Source organism: Vanellus vanellus, assembly GCF_965231255.1.
Source record: "Vanellus vanellus genome assembly, chromosome: 3".
Taxonomy (NCBI): domain Eukaryota; kingdom Metazoa; phylum Chordata; class Aves; order Charadriiformes; family Charadriidae; genus Vanellus; species Vanellus vanellus.
Window position 1 is genome coordinate 74,032,125 of NC_138907.1, and position 16,248 is coordinate 74,048,372.

The 16,248-nt window shown below is 39.6% G+C and overlaps 2 protein-coding genes across 2 annotated transcripts in view; one reads left to right on the top strand and one right to left on the bottom strand.

The window, feature by feature from the left end:
- The window catches only part of LOC309670546 (discoidin, CUB and LCCL domain-containing protein 1-like), a gene marked incomplete at its 3' end in the record, with an annotated part of 162,460 nt that overhangs the window by 92,851 nt on the left and 53,361 nt on the right, over positions 1-16,248 (bottom strand). The window lies entirely within an intron of this gene.
- ROS1 (ROS proto-oncogene 1, receptor tyrosine kinase) overlaps positions 1-16,248 on the top strand; it is a gene marked incomplete at both ends in the record, with an annotated part of 76,220 nt that overhangs the window by 25,967 nt on the left and 34,005 nt on the right. The window contains 11 exons of the mRNA XM_082480826.1: positions 1,535-1,749; positions 2,079-2,236; positions 2,878-3,040; positions 3,866-4,128; positions 5,010-5,073; positions 5,735-5,937; positions 6,673-6,884; positions 7,392-7,678; positions 8,617-8,793; positions 13,214-13,431; positions 14,100-14,241. Of these exons, the coding sequence (XP_082336952.1) occupies positions 1,535-1,749; positions 2,079-2,236; positions 2,878-3,040; positions 3,866-4,128; positions 5,010-5,073; positions 5,735-5,937; positions 6,673-6,884; positions 7,392-7,678; positions 8,617-8,793; positions 13,214-13,431; positions 14,100-14,241 (2,102 nt within the window). The remainder of the gene's footprint in view (positions 1-1,534; positions 1,750-2,078; positions 2,237-2,877; positions 3,041-3,865; positions 4,129-5,009; positions 5,074-5,734; positions 5,938-6,672; positions 6,885-7,391; positions 7,679-8,616; positions 8,794-13,213; positions 13,432-14,099; positions 14,242-16,248) is intronic.

A 16,248-nucleotide genomic window follows, 5' to 3' on the forward strand; every position in this document is an offset into this window, starting at 1 on the left:
GATACTCTTTAAAAACAAATTTTGTCCAATGCCGGGCACACTAATTACTAATTTAACAATAAACAAAGGAAGAGCTAATGGTCACACCTAGCTGATGGCAGACTACATGTTGAGATGGTTGTTAACATCGTTTGACAGTGAGAGAAACACAGGATGGATGCTCAACTGAACTGAGGTCATGCTCATCAATTTTTAGGCTTAGCTTCAGGAAATAATCACCGTTTATTGTCTATTTTGTCTTGGCATTTACAACAGCTGACAGTTTTCAAGTGCCTAGAGCTGTAGCTTGTTCATCTTGCATGGAGCTTAGAACTTGAACTGACACCACTTTCTCACCTGAGCAATCAGCACTCAGCAGGCTTTCCTCTTGATCATCCTGAACATGAAATGGCTTCATTATTCCTGAAAGGCAAAGTTTGAAAAAACCCAAAATAAACTCATGTTTATGGGTCAGCTTGACTATATACGAAGACCTTGAGAAAAATGGTAATTTGTTCTGTAAGTGCCAAGTGCATGATGAATGGTAGCTCATGAAATTGCATTTTTGCTCCTTTTCATACGGGGAGTGCGTTTTTTTTTTTTTTTTTTTTTTTTTGCAAGCATCAAATTAAGGCTCTTAAACATAACTGAACAGTAACTGTATTTACATGAGCTCATAATGTTGCAGGCTGGCTTTGTGTGGTATCAGCTGATTTTTCTGACTGATTTTAGACTTGCTGTGATTAATGGTAAACATTTAAAGGATCAAAATATGTTGATTAGTTTTAGCTAGAACATGCATCTCCATTGTGAGCCAATTGGCAGCCATAAATCATTGTCCCTGGCATACCAGAATAGAGAGATTAGAGGTAATCCATCCTAATGGACCTGATGCCGTGTCAAAGCTTTTCCAAATTTGTTTTGGATAGCATGTGTCTAAGCTGAAAGACATTTCTGACATGGCAAAATGATGCCTCTTACAACATATTTAATCTCTTACCCAGAAGATAAATTGGGACTGAAAAAGGCCTGTAACTTTTGACATAGAAGTAACAAGAAACAAGACAGATTAAATCATCAGTGATGTTAATAGAATGTTAACATTAATAAAAACGTTAATAGAATTTAATAAATAATGGAAGGTTATCGAGGAAACTAACAGGGTCAAATTCATCTGGAGACCTGCTCTAATGAAGTAGAATGAATCTCATGCTGTGAAGTAGAGTCCACTGTTTCAGTGGAATTGCTGAGAGAAGGTGGGCCGATTTTTCAAAATACTTAATTTTCTACATCCGTGTACCAGAATATTAAGCCATTTTACTATTGTTTTCTAATGAAATCAAGGGAATGAAGGCTTTATTTTGCAGGTGGTCCTTCAATGTCCTTCAGTGTTCTGCTGTAGAGAACTTAAAGAAAATGTATAAAATTGTTTTCCTGCTTCCTACATGAGTATTAAGAATTTGAATGATGAGAAACATATCAATGTGTCAAGCATAAATCTTGTTCTCTCTACACATGTGTTTTCAGCTTGCTAATTTCATACATGTTTTCACAGTTGTGGTAATGCCATCATCACAGAATTTCCAGCATGGAGTACTTCAGATATATCTCAGGGTGCACTGGGGTACTACAGCGGTCGTCTGTTCTGGATTAACAGTCTTCAGTTCATTACAACTCAGGAAGTCAATCAGAGCCTTAGCATTCCCTTCTCACAACCAGCAGAGTTTGCAGTCTTTACCCTTGTTCACACATCACTTAAACCTTTCCCAGGTACATTATTTTCTTTATCTAAACCCCTCAATAAAGGTATTCACTGTCAGCCTGTAATTCTTTATTCTTGAAATTCTTCAGTTGTTTGACAAAAGATAAGAACAACAGCAACTTCTTAATAAATATATCAGACTATACCTAGATTGTATGCAATTTTAAAAGCTGGTGGGTATGGCTAAAAAGTATACATGTTGTTGTTATTCGTTTCTATCTAATGACAGCATGAGGATTTTCCGTAGTATGTTAGTGTTTTAAGTCAGGTTTGAAAAAGTCTACCTATTGCTCATAATCTTTAAATTATTATTATTTCTTCCTCTCTTTATGGACAGGAAATTTTTCTTTTACACCAAAAGTGATCCCAGATTCAGTGCCAGAGTCTTCCTTCAGGATTAAAGGAAATTCATCAAGTTTTCACATCACTTGGAGTCCATCCACAAATGTGGAATGGGGAACTGTCTTTTACTGCGTGGGATCAAAAGCGCTACAAGTGAGGATGTTCCTTATTATCTACATGTATTACTGCATCTACTTGCTGATTTTTGAACAGAAATGTAGTTTGTTTCTTCTCCAGCTTTTACAAATCGGTCAAGCAACCAAACTAAACTGTAAATATAACGCAAGCTGTCCTGTTTCTCCACCACTAATGCAAGCACGGGAGGCACAGGGCCTTAGCAGTAGCTCTGGGCTAGCTGCTGAAGTGTGAAATGTGCGTGAGGAGCTCCCAGGCCTCAAAATGTGAGAAAGCCTTTCACAGTAACTCAGAGACAGGAGCGTCCTTTGAGCTTCCAGAGGGACAGCCTTTGCCTGAATGTGAAATCTAGCCTTCATCCACACTTAATTTTAGCACGTTTGGCATGCTGTACTTTAAATTCAAAGGGCAGATTGCTAGCAGATTGCTGCGCACTGTAACAGTGCCACAGTAGTTGGTGAAACAACAATCACTCACAGGAAGAGAAGCTCTGTCTTGAGTTAGTTCACCAGCTCAGTGAGGGGAATTTTGGAAAGCTGAAGGCCTTTCTGAGAGGCAAAAAAAAGTTTTTGTTTTGATTTGTTTTATTTTATTTTATTCTGTTGTATTTTATTTTATTCTGTTGTATTTCATTTTATTCTGTTGTATTTCATTCACAGTCTTTGGAGAGTGAATGGTGCCTCCATCCCCATAACTTGACAGTGCCATCCTACCGAGTTGATTGGCTGGAACCATTTGCACTCTTTGATTTTACCGTCACTCCATACACATACTGGGGCAAGGCACCAACAACATCTGTATTCCTTCGAGCCCCTGAAGGAGGTACCAGAATCTTAAATCCCATTCCTCCCTTGTAATGGGTACTGGGACCAGGTCAGTGTCAGCAAATGACACCCTGGGGAGAAATGAGCAGCTTTCAGGGCTAGTCAGCTGTAGGCAGAGTTGCAAGAACATGTTCTTGAGTATCTTTGGCAGTTACCTACTGCACACATAAATGCACACAGCTGCAGCTATAGAATTTGGAACAGAAAGTGCACGACAATATATCCACCACGTGCCTATGACTATGAGCAAGAAACAGAAATTGGGATCCATTACAACGACCATCAAAGGCTGCGTGTAATATATTAACCACTTATTAAGTTTTTAATGAAGTTTACATACTTTTTACTTCAGTGTTTATTTTTACACTCATGCAGGTCAAAGTTAAGTCAGCTAAAATATAGTGCTGAGTGACTGGAGTGCTGAGAAAGCTTATGAGCTGCAGTAGATTTTGAAAGGGGTAGGAGGGGGGACAGAGTATGCTCTATACCGTGAATATTCTTGCAGATCCATTGTTGGCTATAGGACTTGGCTAAATAGGTATGCCGCAGTCTAAGTGCAGGAGTGTATTTGTCTCTGTTCATACGGCTCTTTTTTTCGCTAGGCAAGTTAAAATCAGATACCTACAGAACAATGAAAAGGAGAAAGGAAATACGATGAAGTTTTAGATATTCTTCTCTCATTTACCCCTCACCAATTTCTATCTGCCTCTGTCAGCATCGCGGTTGTAAAGCTCAGGCTCAAAAATAAAAGAGTTAATTATGAAACAGTTTGTTTAAATAAGAGTACTTAGCTCTGTGTTTTTTATCCTTTTTTTTTATACAGTTCCTTCAGCCCCTACAAACCCTAGGATATATGTGTTACGAAATAACCTACATAAAAGTGATGAGAAAGTCCGTGTGGAGTTCAGGTGGGACAGGCCTGAGAGGGACAATGGAGTATTAACGCAGTTCTGGGTTTACTATCAACTATTGAGTCAGAATGGCACCGCTGACACTTTCACAGAGTGGAAAGTGAGCAACGTTACACCCACCCTGATGGTCTTTTCTCTCAGGGATGTGCTTCCTAGCCTCACAGTAAGGTTTCAGGTATGAAAAATTACTGAGCTTATCTCATGCTAGGTGGTAGATGTTATCAGTGCAGTCTGACGTGTTTGCTTAGGAGATGGTATTGGGCTTGGGGCAAGAACTTGTGGTTTCTGCTTGTGGAACTGCTGATTCGCTGACTCACCTTTGGATACCTGGCTTAACCTTTCTACATATTGTGTTGTTCACTAAATAAAGTGTGAAACAATGCTGCAATATTATACAGGTTTGGTGAGGCCCAAAAGAAACTTTTCGAGAGGTCTCCCAAAGCCACTGCTGAAAGCTGCAAATTAAACACAGATTCGGCTGAGCAGGTGGAGGATGGCAGGCTTCTAAAACAGAGCCACACATCAAGAGAAGTTCCACCGCTGGAGAAATGCAAGGACTGACATGGCTTCCATTAAAAGAGACTTCCATATAAAAACTTGTCAAGAGGTCATGTTTTTCTTGTGATAAAAAGTTTAGAACACACAGAAAGTGTGCTTGAAAGACAAGTTAGGCACATGAGAGCATGTAACCGGCCAGGTACTGATGGGGGAGAAGACCATGCTGGATGCAATATCAACCAACTGTAGGAACTGCACCAGCCTGGGGAAGGAGACAAGACTGTCTGGTGTCGTTTGAGCTCTAATTGATAGATGCAGCATGAATTGTCATTCTCTAGGCCACTGCTTAAAATTCTCTTCATAGCCATGGTGCAACCCTGAATGTAGTCTTTAAACTGTCCAGCACAGCCTTAGGTCAAACAGAGCACGCGCATATGTTCCTAGCTGAGTAGCCGGGAAATCTGGTTGTGTTTTTGTCATTCATTATGGCTTTACAGGCTCTCAAATGCAATGGTTTATGTTGCTACTTAATATATGTAACAATCTGCTATTTAACAGGTGCAAGCCTTCACCTCTGTGGGTCCAGGACCTTTGTCTGATATAGCAGAGAGGAATTTATCAGGTATGGATGACTTAGATGCCATCTCATGGTTTGTGTGTAGTAGCCGGTGAAATCGACAGTACAGGAATTTGGTAATCTGATAAATGGCCTCCAACACTTTGTGCGACATTTGTTCCACACTACAGTAAACACCACAGAGAAAATAGTTACAGCTTCTGACATGAAATGATTAACACTTTTCTTATCATTAGAGTAAACTTCAGGAATTTCAAGCCTTTCCTCAAAACTATGCTAATTAACTTTTCTAGACAACCCCAGAGTAGGATGGAGCAGCAGGTTTTGGTCTGTAATCTGCATACTGCTAGAAATCAGAGAATATTTCTAACTGAGCTGTGAAAAGTAACCAGGAGAGTTTGAGATCTGCTAGGGATCATAGGCTATTTCTAATTGGGCTGTTAATGGTAATTAAGTGAGGAAATCTCTTTTTACTAAGCTTAAATTTGTTAGATAAGCATCCACAATGCCATTGAAAAAAGTCTTAGGAGTTTGCATGTGATGACAAGAAGGCAAGTCGTTATTTTATCTATTTGCTGTGACATAGGAGCAAATATAATTTGTGCAGGGCCATCCTTTACTTTTACCTTGTACTTGCTTTCCTTATGAATGACTGCCATTGTCTAGAATGCTTTTTGTAAATTCTGCTGTGCCCTTTTCCTTCCAGATCTTTTCCCTGTCCCGACTCTTCTAACCGTTTCTGCCAACAAGCTGTTTCTTACTGACACAGACAATAATCATACCATATGGGAACTAACAGAAAAGACAAATATAAAAGACATCTGCTATACTGCTAATGATGACAATGTGTACTATATCATAGAAGATTCTCTTTTTCATCTGAGTATACAGGCTACTTCAAAGTTTCAGGTATTTGTTAATTCCCTTGCTTGAGAGAATCTAAGAAAATATGTGGCCGTTATTGTAATTATTTTGGGGATAATTATGTTTTTGAAGAAGTCAAAATTGCATATTTGAAACAGAAAAAGCAGCATGATGAACAAAGCACATTTAATGGCAAAACGTGGTGGAGAAAACAGAACTGGAAAGACACAATTTTCTTAATGACTGCCAGTTCATATGAGATGTAATATGAAAGAGATTAGCTGGATAATTTTCCTTTCTAGCAGTACAGTAAAACTATGTAAAATATAATAACATTTTGACTTCAATTTTTTTGTCATCACTATGACATCATTAGAATAGGACAGAGTATACCACTGGTAAAGTTTTCCTATTAAACATATATGATTTTACTGACATCTGCTTTGTTGATATTTGAACAGACATTTATTTTAAAATTCACACTATTAAATTCAAGAAATTTATTTTTTGTATCAAATGTAATTTAATTTAATTTGATTTCATTCCAGTTTTAAGAATATGGAAGCAACATGGAAGCAACAATAGATATTTGTGAAACAATAGTTTTCATTTACATAAAAATATTGGAATCTGTGTTCCATGGCATCTCTTTATATTTTGACTTCTACTTGCCAAGTAGAAATTATTTTGGAACCAAATCGAATTTCATAATATCCTAGCATCAAGTGGGAAAATTCTGCTCTCAAGCAGCTTTAGTAATGTTTTTTATTTTTTCTTAAGTTTTTCAAAGATGCATATCTTCACAATGCCACAGCCATCACAGTTGACTGGATTGCAAGGCATCTCTTTGTTGCCCTGAAGACACCATGGAATGGAACTCAAATACTTGTTATTGATCTTGAGCTAAAGATAAAATCTCTAAAAGCCTTGAACATACAGTTGGGTAATAGTAATTCCACTGTATCATCTCTGTTTTCATATCCTTTCTTAAGGTAAGGCATATATTACTAATAACTTTTTAAAGCATATTTTAAATATGATTTTCATGAAATCATCAACTATTAAGGACCAAAAAGGACTTTTTATAGTATATGAGTTTTTTGCATTGTGCAAATCTCAGAAATTTCTGGATGTAGTTCTACTTTTATGCTGCTAGTTGAGCTCGGACATATCTCATTTAAAAAAGACGTCTGTGTCTGTGTAAAGATTTCAAATAATACTTAAATACTGATAAGTTCTTCTATTTAAGTGATGCAAGTGAAAGTCAGCACCAGACAACAATTTTTTACAGTAACCGTTTTATTCAGAATAGTCAGGAATTGCGATCATCCATTCAAAAATATACTTTAAACACCTGGAATCACTCTGCAAGTATGCTGCTGTTACCTTGTTTTAAATGTTCGGAAGGTTTGTGACTGTAGTCACTTACAGGACTGCATTTAGGGCAGATTGCTCAGATTGAAGTTTTTCTACTGTAAGCAATGCATTTTATTTAATAGCCGCTTGTACTGGATGGAAGAGCTTGATTATGGCAGCCGCATGTTTTATTATGATATTGTGAATAACACCGTGCACCACATTTTGGGATACATATCAGCAGAAGAACAGATGAGGAACTACTGCACCTGTAACATGGCAGAAGCAGAGCTAGGAAGACCTATGAGTATAGATGTGTCTGACTCCAAGAATCCCCAGCTGCTCTTTATCAGAGGAAGAGATGAAATATGGGCCTCAGATGTGGATGGTTGCCACTGCTGGAGAATTACCAAAATACCAAGTTCTCAAGGTCTGAGTGCTCTGTTATGTTTCTAGGTAGTTTGTGATTTTTGCTATCTATCATGTCTTACATCAAACAATGTTCTTTTCAGCAAAACAGCTCTAATGAAGCACTGTCTTTATAAAAATGGTTCAACTATAGGCAAGATGGACAAAATGTTTGTGTTTTGTGTTTCCAGTTGTGTACCCTGTTGATACAAACTAGGACAAAGAGCAATGTGAGGCTATTTACTGATGCAAGTATGTATGATGTAAATCAAATGGAGACACTACCGCCTCAAATGCTATTTGTCAATAGATTTCACTTATAGTAGTAACACATTTTTTTGCTGGGATTTCATATTAGATATGCCTATTACAGTTTATCTCAATGAAAAGATACAATACCATCTTAATTTACGCCTGAAAGTGACATTGCAGACTTCAGTATATGGGGAGGGTACTTCACGCAGGTAGAGTCCTGTATGACAACTTATCTATGTTGCACTTCTTGTTCTGAACTTAATCTTCATTGCTCAGTTTTCAGCTCGATCCTGGAGGAGTGCTGGTAAAGCTGTTCTGTTACCAGAGGAGCTGTCTTAATTGTTCCTGAGAGATGGCAGATCACTGTGGTTTTCATCTTGGAAATTGATGAAAGTTTCTATACAGAACTCTTGCTCTTGTGTTTTATTTCTGGTGTTCGTTAATTGAATTGCAGTTCTCATAATTACGAGTAATAAAAAGCCTTGAAATCTACACTTGTAAACTGAAATAACAAAGTCTCTCAGCCTCATGAGAGCTATTGAAAAATATCAGAAATTTATTTTCCAGGAGAGGTCTTTGAAGATATGCTATGACCCAGATACTCACCCCTATTGACTCACTGTGAATACAAGCATCTATCTGCTCTTGCAAAATTGTCTGCTCCGGGTTTATTCTGAAGCTTAACTATACAATGTTTTCCCACAGGTGAGAAAATTGGCAGCTTGACTGTAGATAAGAAATTCATATACTGGAGCATTGAAACGAAGGAATACACTGAAATTTGGCTAGCAAATAAAGAAAGCACAAGTCACTCTCTTCTGAAGAGAGAAAATCATGAGCTGAAAATCTTAGCCTACAGCTCAGCAGCGCAATTGTATCCAGGTAAAGGCATTTTGGGTTGTTTTGCAAATGTAACAAATTTATTTCAGAGTGTGTATTTGAGTTGCAGATCATGCTATGTGTATTTATATAAAGTATGCTTTATGGATTCAGGTACCTTCTCGAGGGAAAAAAATCACTTTGTGCATTTTACAAAAGATGAATATAAGGACTGACCTTGTGTTGGATCACATGGAAGGTTACAATGATGAATATTGCCCGTGTTTCAGAGGCTCAGGATGTTAACGCCAAACCATACCTATTTTCAAAGTTGTGTCAAACCTGGAGATTTAGAAAAGGTGATGCACATTAAAGCACAGAAAAAGATCAAACGTGTCCACAAAATTTTGTAGCAAGAGTTTTATAATGATCCCTGTTATGATACAGATTTCTGGTCTTGTTCACTAGTATGCAAAGCTGAAAAAAAAATCTGCACTTCCAAACATGAAAAGATAAGAACTCTGTATATCAAAATGATTTATAAAGAAATTACAACTTATGTGATACTACAGCCAGACTCTAGTATTCAAACAAACCATTATAGAATAATAATGGAAGAAATAAAAATTAATTTAAATAGAAACTTAGGATTCATGGTACATACATGGCTATAGGGATTATCTTTGTAAATGCAGAGGCTTAAAACAGCCTGATGATGAACAGCTTAAAACTAGCATGATGAATATATTAAAAATAATTCTTTAACTTCAATTTTGCAGAAAAATCTGGCAAATACACAAGAGAATATTTTAACAGCTTGGACTTCTTTGGAATAAAATAATTTCACACTGTTTTGGGCAGCCAGTAGAGTTACTCTTGCCTGCAGCTGTTCTGACCAGTGCCCAAGCTTTTCTTACCAGCACTTTGGGCAAGTTTGTTCCCGTGAGGTCTGTGTGGGCTTGGCATTGGTGCAGGAGCCTGGTTTGGTCCTAGTACAGAATGTACCAATCCCTATCCCCACGGACAGGGTTTCCTGCAAGAACCCCAGGCTTAGCTGGTGCAGAAAAGAAAGAACAGAATTTCAGTCCAAAGGGATTATTTCTACCCAGACATCCCCACAGAGCTCTTCCTGGTTACATTGACTGATGCAAATATATTTGAAGGAATACACAGACTTGGCATTTTCAAGAGGGGCAATGCACAGGCAAGTCATGCCTTACAAATTTGGTGGCCTTCTATGACAGGGTCACAGTGTTGGTGAATAAGGGAAGAGCAATTGACACCATCTACTTGGACTTGTTCAAAACATTTGATACTGTCCTGCATGACATTCTTGTCTCAAAATTGGAGAGACATGGATTTCACAGATGGACCACTCGGTGGATAAGGAATCGGCTGGGTGGCTGCACTCAAGGAGTTGTGGCCAACGGCTCGATACCCAAGTAGAGACCAGTGACAAGTGGTGTTCCCCAGGGGTTGGTACTGGGACTGGCACTGTCTAACATCTTTGCTGGTGACAGGGACAGTGGGATTGAGTGCACCCTCAGCAAGTTTTCTGACAACACCAAGCTGTGTAGCGTATTCAACATGCTGGAGGGAAGGGATGTCATCCAGAGGGACCTGGACAGGCTTGAGAGGTGGGCACATGTGAACCTCATGAAATTCAACAAGGCCACGTGCAAGGTCCGACATCTGGGTCAGGGCAATTCCATGCACAAATACAGGCTGGGTGGAGAATGGATTGAAGACAGCCCTGAGGAGAAGGACTTGGGGGTGTTGGTTGATGAGAATTGGGGAATCATGGAATCACGGAATTTTCAGAGTTGGAAGGGACCTCTAGAGATCATCTAGTCCAACTCCCCTGCCAAAGCAGGATTGCCCAGAGCACATTACTCAGGACTGCATCCAGGCGGGTCTTGAAAATCTCCAGAGAAGGGGACTCCACAACCTCCCTGGGCAGCCTGTGCCAGTGCTCTGTCACCCTCACCGTAAAGAAGTTTTTCCGTGTATTTGAATGGAACTTCCTATGTTCCAACTTGTGCCCATTGCCCCTCATCCTGGCACTGGGAATCTGTCACTGGGAAAAGAGCCTGGCTCCATCCTCCTTCAACCCACCCTTTAGATACTTGTACGCCATAATAAGGTCTCCCCTCAGCCTTCTCTTCTCCAGGCTAAAGAGTCCCAGCTCTCTCAGCCTTTGCTCATAAGGGAGATGCTCCAATCCCTTAATCATCTTAGTTGCCTTTCGCTGGACTCGCTCCAGCAGTTCCCTGTCCCTCTTGAACTGGGGAGCCCAGAACTGGACACAGTATTCCAGTTGTGGCCTCACCGGTGCAGAGTAGAGGGAGAGGATAACCTCCCTTGACCTACTGGCCACACTCTTCCCTATGCAGCCCAGGATTCCATTGGCCTTTTTGGCAACAAGGGCACATTGCTGGGTCATGGATAATTTACTATCTACCAGGACACCCAGATCCTTCTCCTCAGAACTAATTCCCGGGAGGTCCATCCCTAACCTATACTGGTTAGTATAGAAGAAGCAGCTCAACACGAGCCAGCAATGTGCACTCACAGCCCAGAAGGCCAACTGTATCCTGGCCTGCATCAAAAGAAGCATGGCCAGCAGGTCAAGGGAGGTGATTCTGCCCCTCTATTCTGCTCTTGTGAGACCCCACCTGGAGTACTGTGTTCAGCTCTGGGCCCCTCAACATAAGAAGGACATGCACCTGTTGAATAGAGTCCAGAGGAGGGCCACAAAGATGATCAGTACCTCTCCTATGAAGACAGGCTGAGAGTTGGGGTTGTTCAGCCTGGAGAAGAGAAGGCTCTGGGAAGACCTTAGAGTGGACTTAGAGGGGGCCTACAGGAAAGATGGAGAGGGACTCTTTTTCGGGGAGTGTAGTGATAGGATGAGGGGTAATGTTTTTAAACTGAAAGAAGGTAGATTTAGATTAGGTATTAGGAAGAAAATCTTTACTCTGAGGGTGGTGAGACACTGGAATAGGTTGCCCAGGGAAGTTGCGGATGCCCCATCCCTGGAAGTGTTCAAGGTCAGGTTGGATGGGGCTTTGAGTAACCTGGTCTAGTGGAAGATGTCCCTACCCATGCCAGGGGGGTTGGAACTAGGTGATCTTTAACATACCTTCTCACCAAACCCATTCTATGATTCACACAAGTTTAAGACAAAAGTAAATGAAAATAATAAAATAATTAAAAAAAAATTATTCTCCTTCTCAGTAGTGAAAGCAAACGGTGTATATGTGAAAAAGTGGCGTTTGCAAAGACCAGCTGGGTTGACTGACATGCTTTTTATTGCCTTAGTGATGTGAGCAAGGAGTACTGCTAGAGTTACCTTTCATTCTAACCTGTTTAATTGCCATCCAGAGATGTGATGTCAGTTGATCATTTAACACATCAGAAGTATTCAGTGAAAATTATTGTCCTGTCACAGATTCTGCGAGAGAATGATTTCTCTTCAGGGTTAGGAGGAAAGGGACTGAATATCTAGTGATGGATTTTCTTGTCAGGGTAAACATGTTTCTATGGAACAGCCTGACAGAAACTTTAACTCTGAAAATGACTCAATTCTTTATGGCCTCTGGGACTTCTCCCATGGGAGTTTTACCACTCTAAGTAACTATAAAATTGGCAAAGATTAATCTTACATTTATTTCTGTTGAACAGACTTTTTTATTCTCCTTTCCTAATATGCATGAACTTGATTTTGTTAGGAATGGCAGGGTTGCTCATTTAGGGAGAAAAGATCTTGACAATGAGGTCAGTTGTTCTGGCCTAGGGGCAAACACTTGTCCTTGTACCGTCTTCCCCATGCATGGATCTTAATCTTTTCCTTCTTGGCAGCAAGTCCATTTAATATATTTTTAATTTGTTTGTAAAAGTACATCAAATGATAAGGGATTTTCTTGTGTTACTTTTTGTTTACTGTCAGAGAGTAGTTTTCTATTGTTTTTTCCCTGTAGACCCCTTTTATCCTTCCAAAATTTGTCTTCCCTTTCCCTGCTGTTACTATGAACTTTACACATGAAAAGCTGTTTGGAAGAAAAGAGAGATAACATTTAATTGCTAGAGAAAGGTACTCTGTATTCTGCATATCTACTTTTCCTGTGACAAGCAAGTTTGGACTCATCAGTGTGTACTGCCCTTAATAACACAGCAGCCACGATCTGGATTTCCAAGGTATTTTGGTACTTAAAGAAGAACCTAAATTCTTTAGTAAATCTATACCATTAGTAATTCTGTATTTTATCAAAGATAAATGAGACTTTACTTTGATGACTGCGATTTTTGTGTCCATGAAAGTAATCAAATAAAGTACATTCAGGTGAGATTTTTTCTGTTTCTGTTTGTGAAAGCAGAGAGAATACTTTGTGGTTATGCTTTCTCATGGGAATGGTGGTAGAATCCCATGCAAATTTGAATTGGTCCAGCAGCAATTAATTTTTTTATTTAACATCTTTCCTAGATAAAAGATGCCTGATTGTATTGCTAGACACCGAGAAACCTACTATCCTTGACACGACAAACACCAGTTTTGCATTAAGCTTGCCATCTGTCACACCGCAGCAGCTATGCCCCGGCATATCACAGCCTACACCGACATATCTGGTATTTCTCAGACAAATGGCTAACAACCGCGGGAACTCAAGCTACCATTTGTGGGGTCTACAGCAAAAACCATTGGTATGGCTATTTTGGAACAAAAGTGCCCGTGATATCATATATAAACAGGGGATGTGATATCACTTCTAGTCATTTTATAAACCATTGGGTATCTTTCTATCAGGGAGTTTTTCCACTTCTTCATCCCCCACAGTAATTCCCCTTCCTCTTTGGTATTTGTTAAGTGCTAGATTGCTAAGCTTTCCTTTGTACTCCTCTACTTATTAACATGCCTTTGCTAAAATCCTGTTGAAACGGGTCTTCGGTTTCTACTTGTAAAAAGAGCAGTTGTGGTTGATACTAATCTGTTTAAATAACTCTTGAGACTGTCCAGCAGCCATATGGCTTGCCTTTATGTGTTTTGCGGTAGTTGTACGTGCATCAGTAATTTTTTCTTCTGTAACCTTTTTATTTTACTTTGCCATCTCCTATTTAAGTAACAGCCACTGAACAATGTGCTGTTGTGCCATGCTAATTATGCCTCAGCTTGTTTTTTTGGTATGTGTTTTCTGTAGTGACCTATTACCCAAACTATTATGTTAACATTATTTTTTAAACCCTAAAGTGTATTAGAATACAAAAGCACTACTCTATTATTTTTTAACACTAATTTCATTGGCAGATGATTGCTGTGACACATGACTCTCTTTTCTAAGAATACATGTTTGTTATCTGCTTTCAAATTACAGGAATTTCAGGGTCCTATAGCCATCATAGACAACCTACAGCCATTTTCAAGTTATGTCCTACAAGTTGCAGTGAGAAACTACTATTCAGACCGGGAAGTGCTGCCTATGGGAAAAGAGACAATTGGCAAAACTCTATATGGAGGTTTGTTTCACATTTTATTCTGATTTTGAGCAGAATTCTCTTCTCAGTTAAAGGAAACAGTGTGTAAATTTGGGTTGCAAATCAGAAAGCAGAGATATTTTCTGCCTAAAGTGTAATCTGTGTAGGTCTTCACAAGGTTTTGGCATCCAGACTTGATTGAATCTGTAAGATTCATGACATGCTTTTGCTCATTGGCTTCCTGAGGAAAGATAAATATGGTTGAAAATGGCAAAACAGTTGTAGTTTCTGCCCCGGACCACGTTTTTAATTAGTTCTGTTTGAACATATGTGTGATTATGTACGTTTAAATATGCGTGTTATGTATTTATTCAGTTGCTTTCAAGAATTTTGATGTGCCCTTCTCAGTCCCTTTCACACTAGAAGAAGAAAGCTAAGAGTAGTACTTTGAACTTGGATGTTCACTGTGTCATTTAGGGCAGAGAGTGGACTGGTTAGGGATTATCTAAAAATAAACACATTAGTAAACTTATCTAATTATGGCAGAAGGAAGCGAAGAAACTTCAGTGGGAGTGAATGGGTGAGAGAGGTGTGAGTGAAGGCAAGAGGCCAAGATATGATGGCAAGGCAGCCAAATGTGTTTAAGTGGAGCTACCTCTGTGCTCTGTGATGAGGTGTGACCTGCTGATGCAATGGAAGGGGACAGGGACAAGAGCTTGTAGCAGCACCTAAGAGAGCAGGTAGCTGCAGCCTAGAAAAAGATACCAGGAGCACAGCTCACTTTCTGGAAAAGCAGGAAGCATTCACAAAACGACAAGCCAAGGTTACACATGGAGAAAACCTGCACGCAGTGCTGTCCGTAAGAGCCAAGATGCAGTGCAAGTGAAAGGTGTATTTTATTTTAAAGATTTTCTCCTGACTGCAAAGTTACTTTTGAATAAAAGAATGAGAAACAAAAGAAAATAGAAAAGAAAGTGTAATCAAAAGCATTTAAACTCTATGTAGTTGTTCTTTATCTGGTTCTTTATCATTTGAGAGCTGGCCCTGTAGCATGTCTAGCTTATAAGCCAGTTTTCACCTCACATAATACATATGTGTACTATATTACATGATGAAGCTCAAGAAACCTGTCTAGGTCAACATCTCCTCCACTTCCTGCTTTGGGTGTGAGATTTTGCAAATTTCCCTTTATGTTGTTATATTTCAAAGTTCTGTCTGTCTGTTCAGTGCTCTCTTAGAGAACTCAGTCATGTTAAACACACCTATTTTATTTAGGACACATTTTCCAGAACAGGAAGTGGAGGACTTCTGTACCAGTTCTGCTGTTGATGTGTAGCCTGTGTTACATTATGAGGGATCTATAACTCCACTCAGCACACACTGATTATCCAGCTGACCACAGCAAGCTACTGTTTTGCCTGATCACTGGTGTGTTTCTTACTATGCCTTCTCCTCTCGCATTCATCCTCCCTTTACCTTCATAGTTACCATCTCCACCCTGTTCTGGAGTTTCCGCTGGGTAACATCGATCTGGTGCTGCCTTAGTTCCCTAACTAAAAAGAAACCAGCAATGCTGGTTTTATTGTGGGTTCAGACCTCTCTTTGAGTCCAAAACTACTGACTGCTCATCTACCCATACTTAATGAAACTTGGGGCATGTCACAGTGAGGAAACTCAACTCTCTGCTGCACTTCAATGCAGACCCAGTTGCTGGCACTGTGAGCTCCAGAATGTCTCCCATCTGTCCTTGAAGCCAACATGGCCCAGAAGCTTTCCTCCAATGTCACAAGGGCAACTGAGATTCATAGGCAGCCTGAGTTCAAGATGTCCTTATTCTTTGAGAATGCTACTAGTTGAAGCTAGATGCCTCCTGTCGTTGGAAATACCTTAATTAGGGCAGGAAGATGCTTCTGCTCGCTCCCTGCTTCACTCTGCCTATTTGCAGCTGCTGGGTAGCTACCATCCCAGTTTTCCTGAAGCTCTTGTCATCTCCCAGAAAGAAAAGGATCATTCAAAGATGCATGCTATGGCTTTGCATGTGTTGTCTTG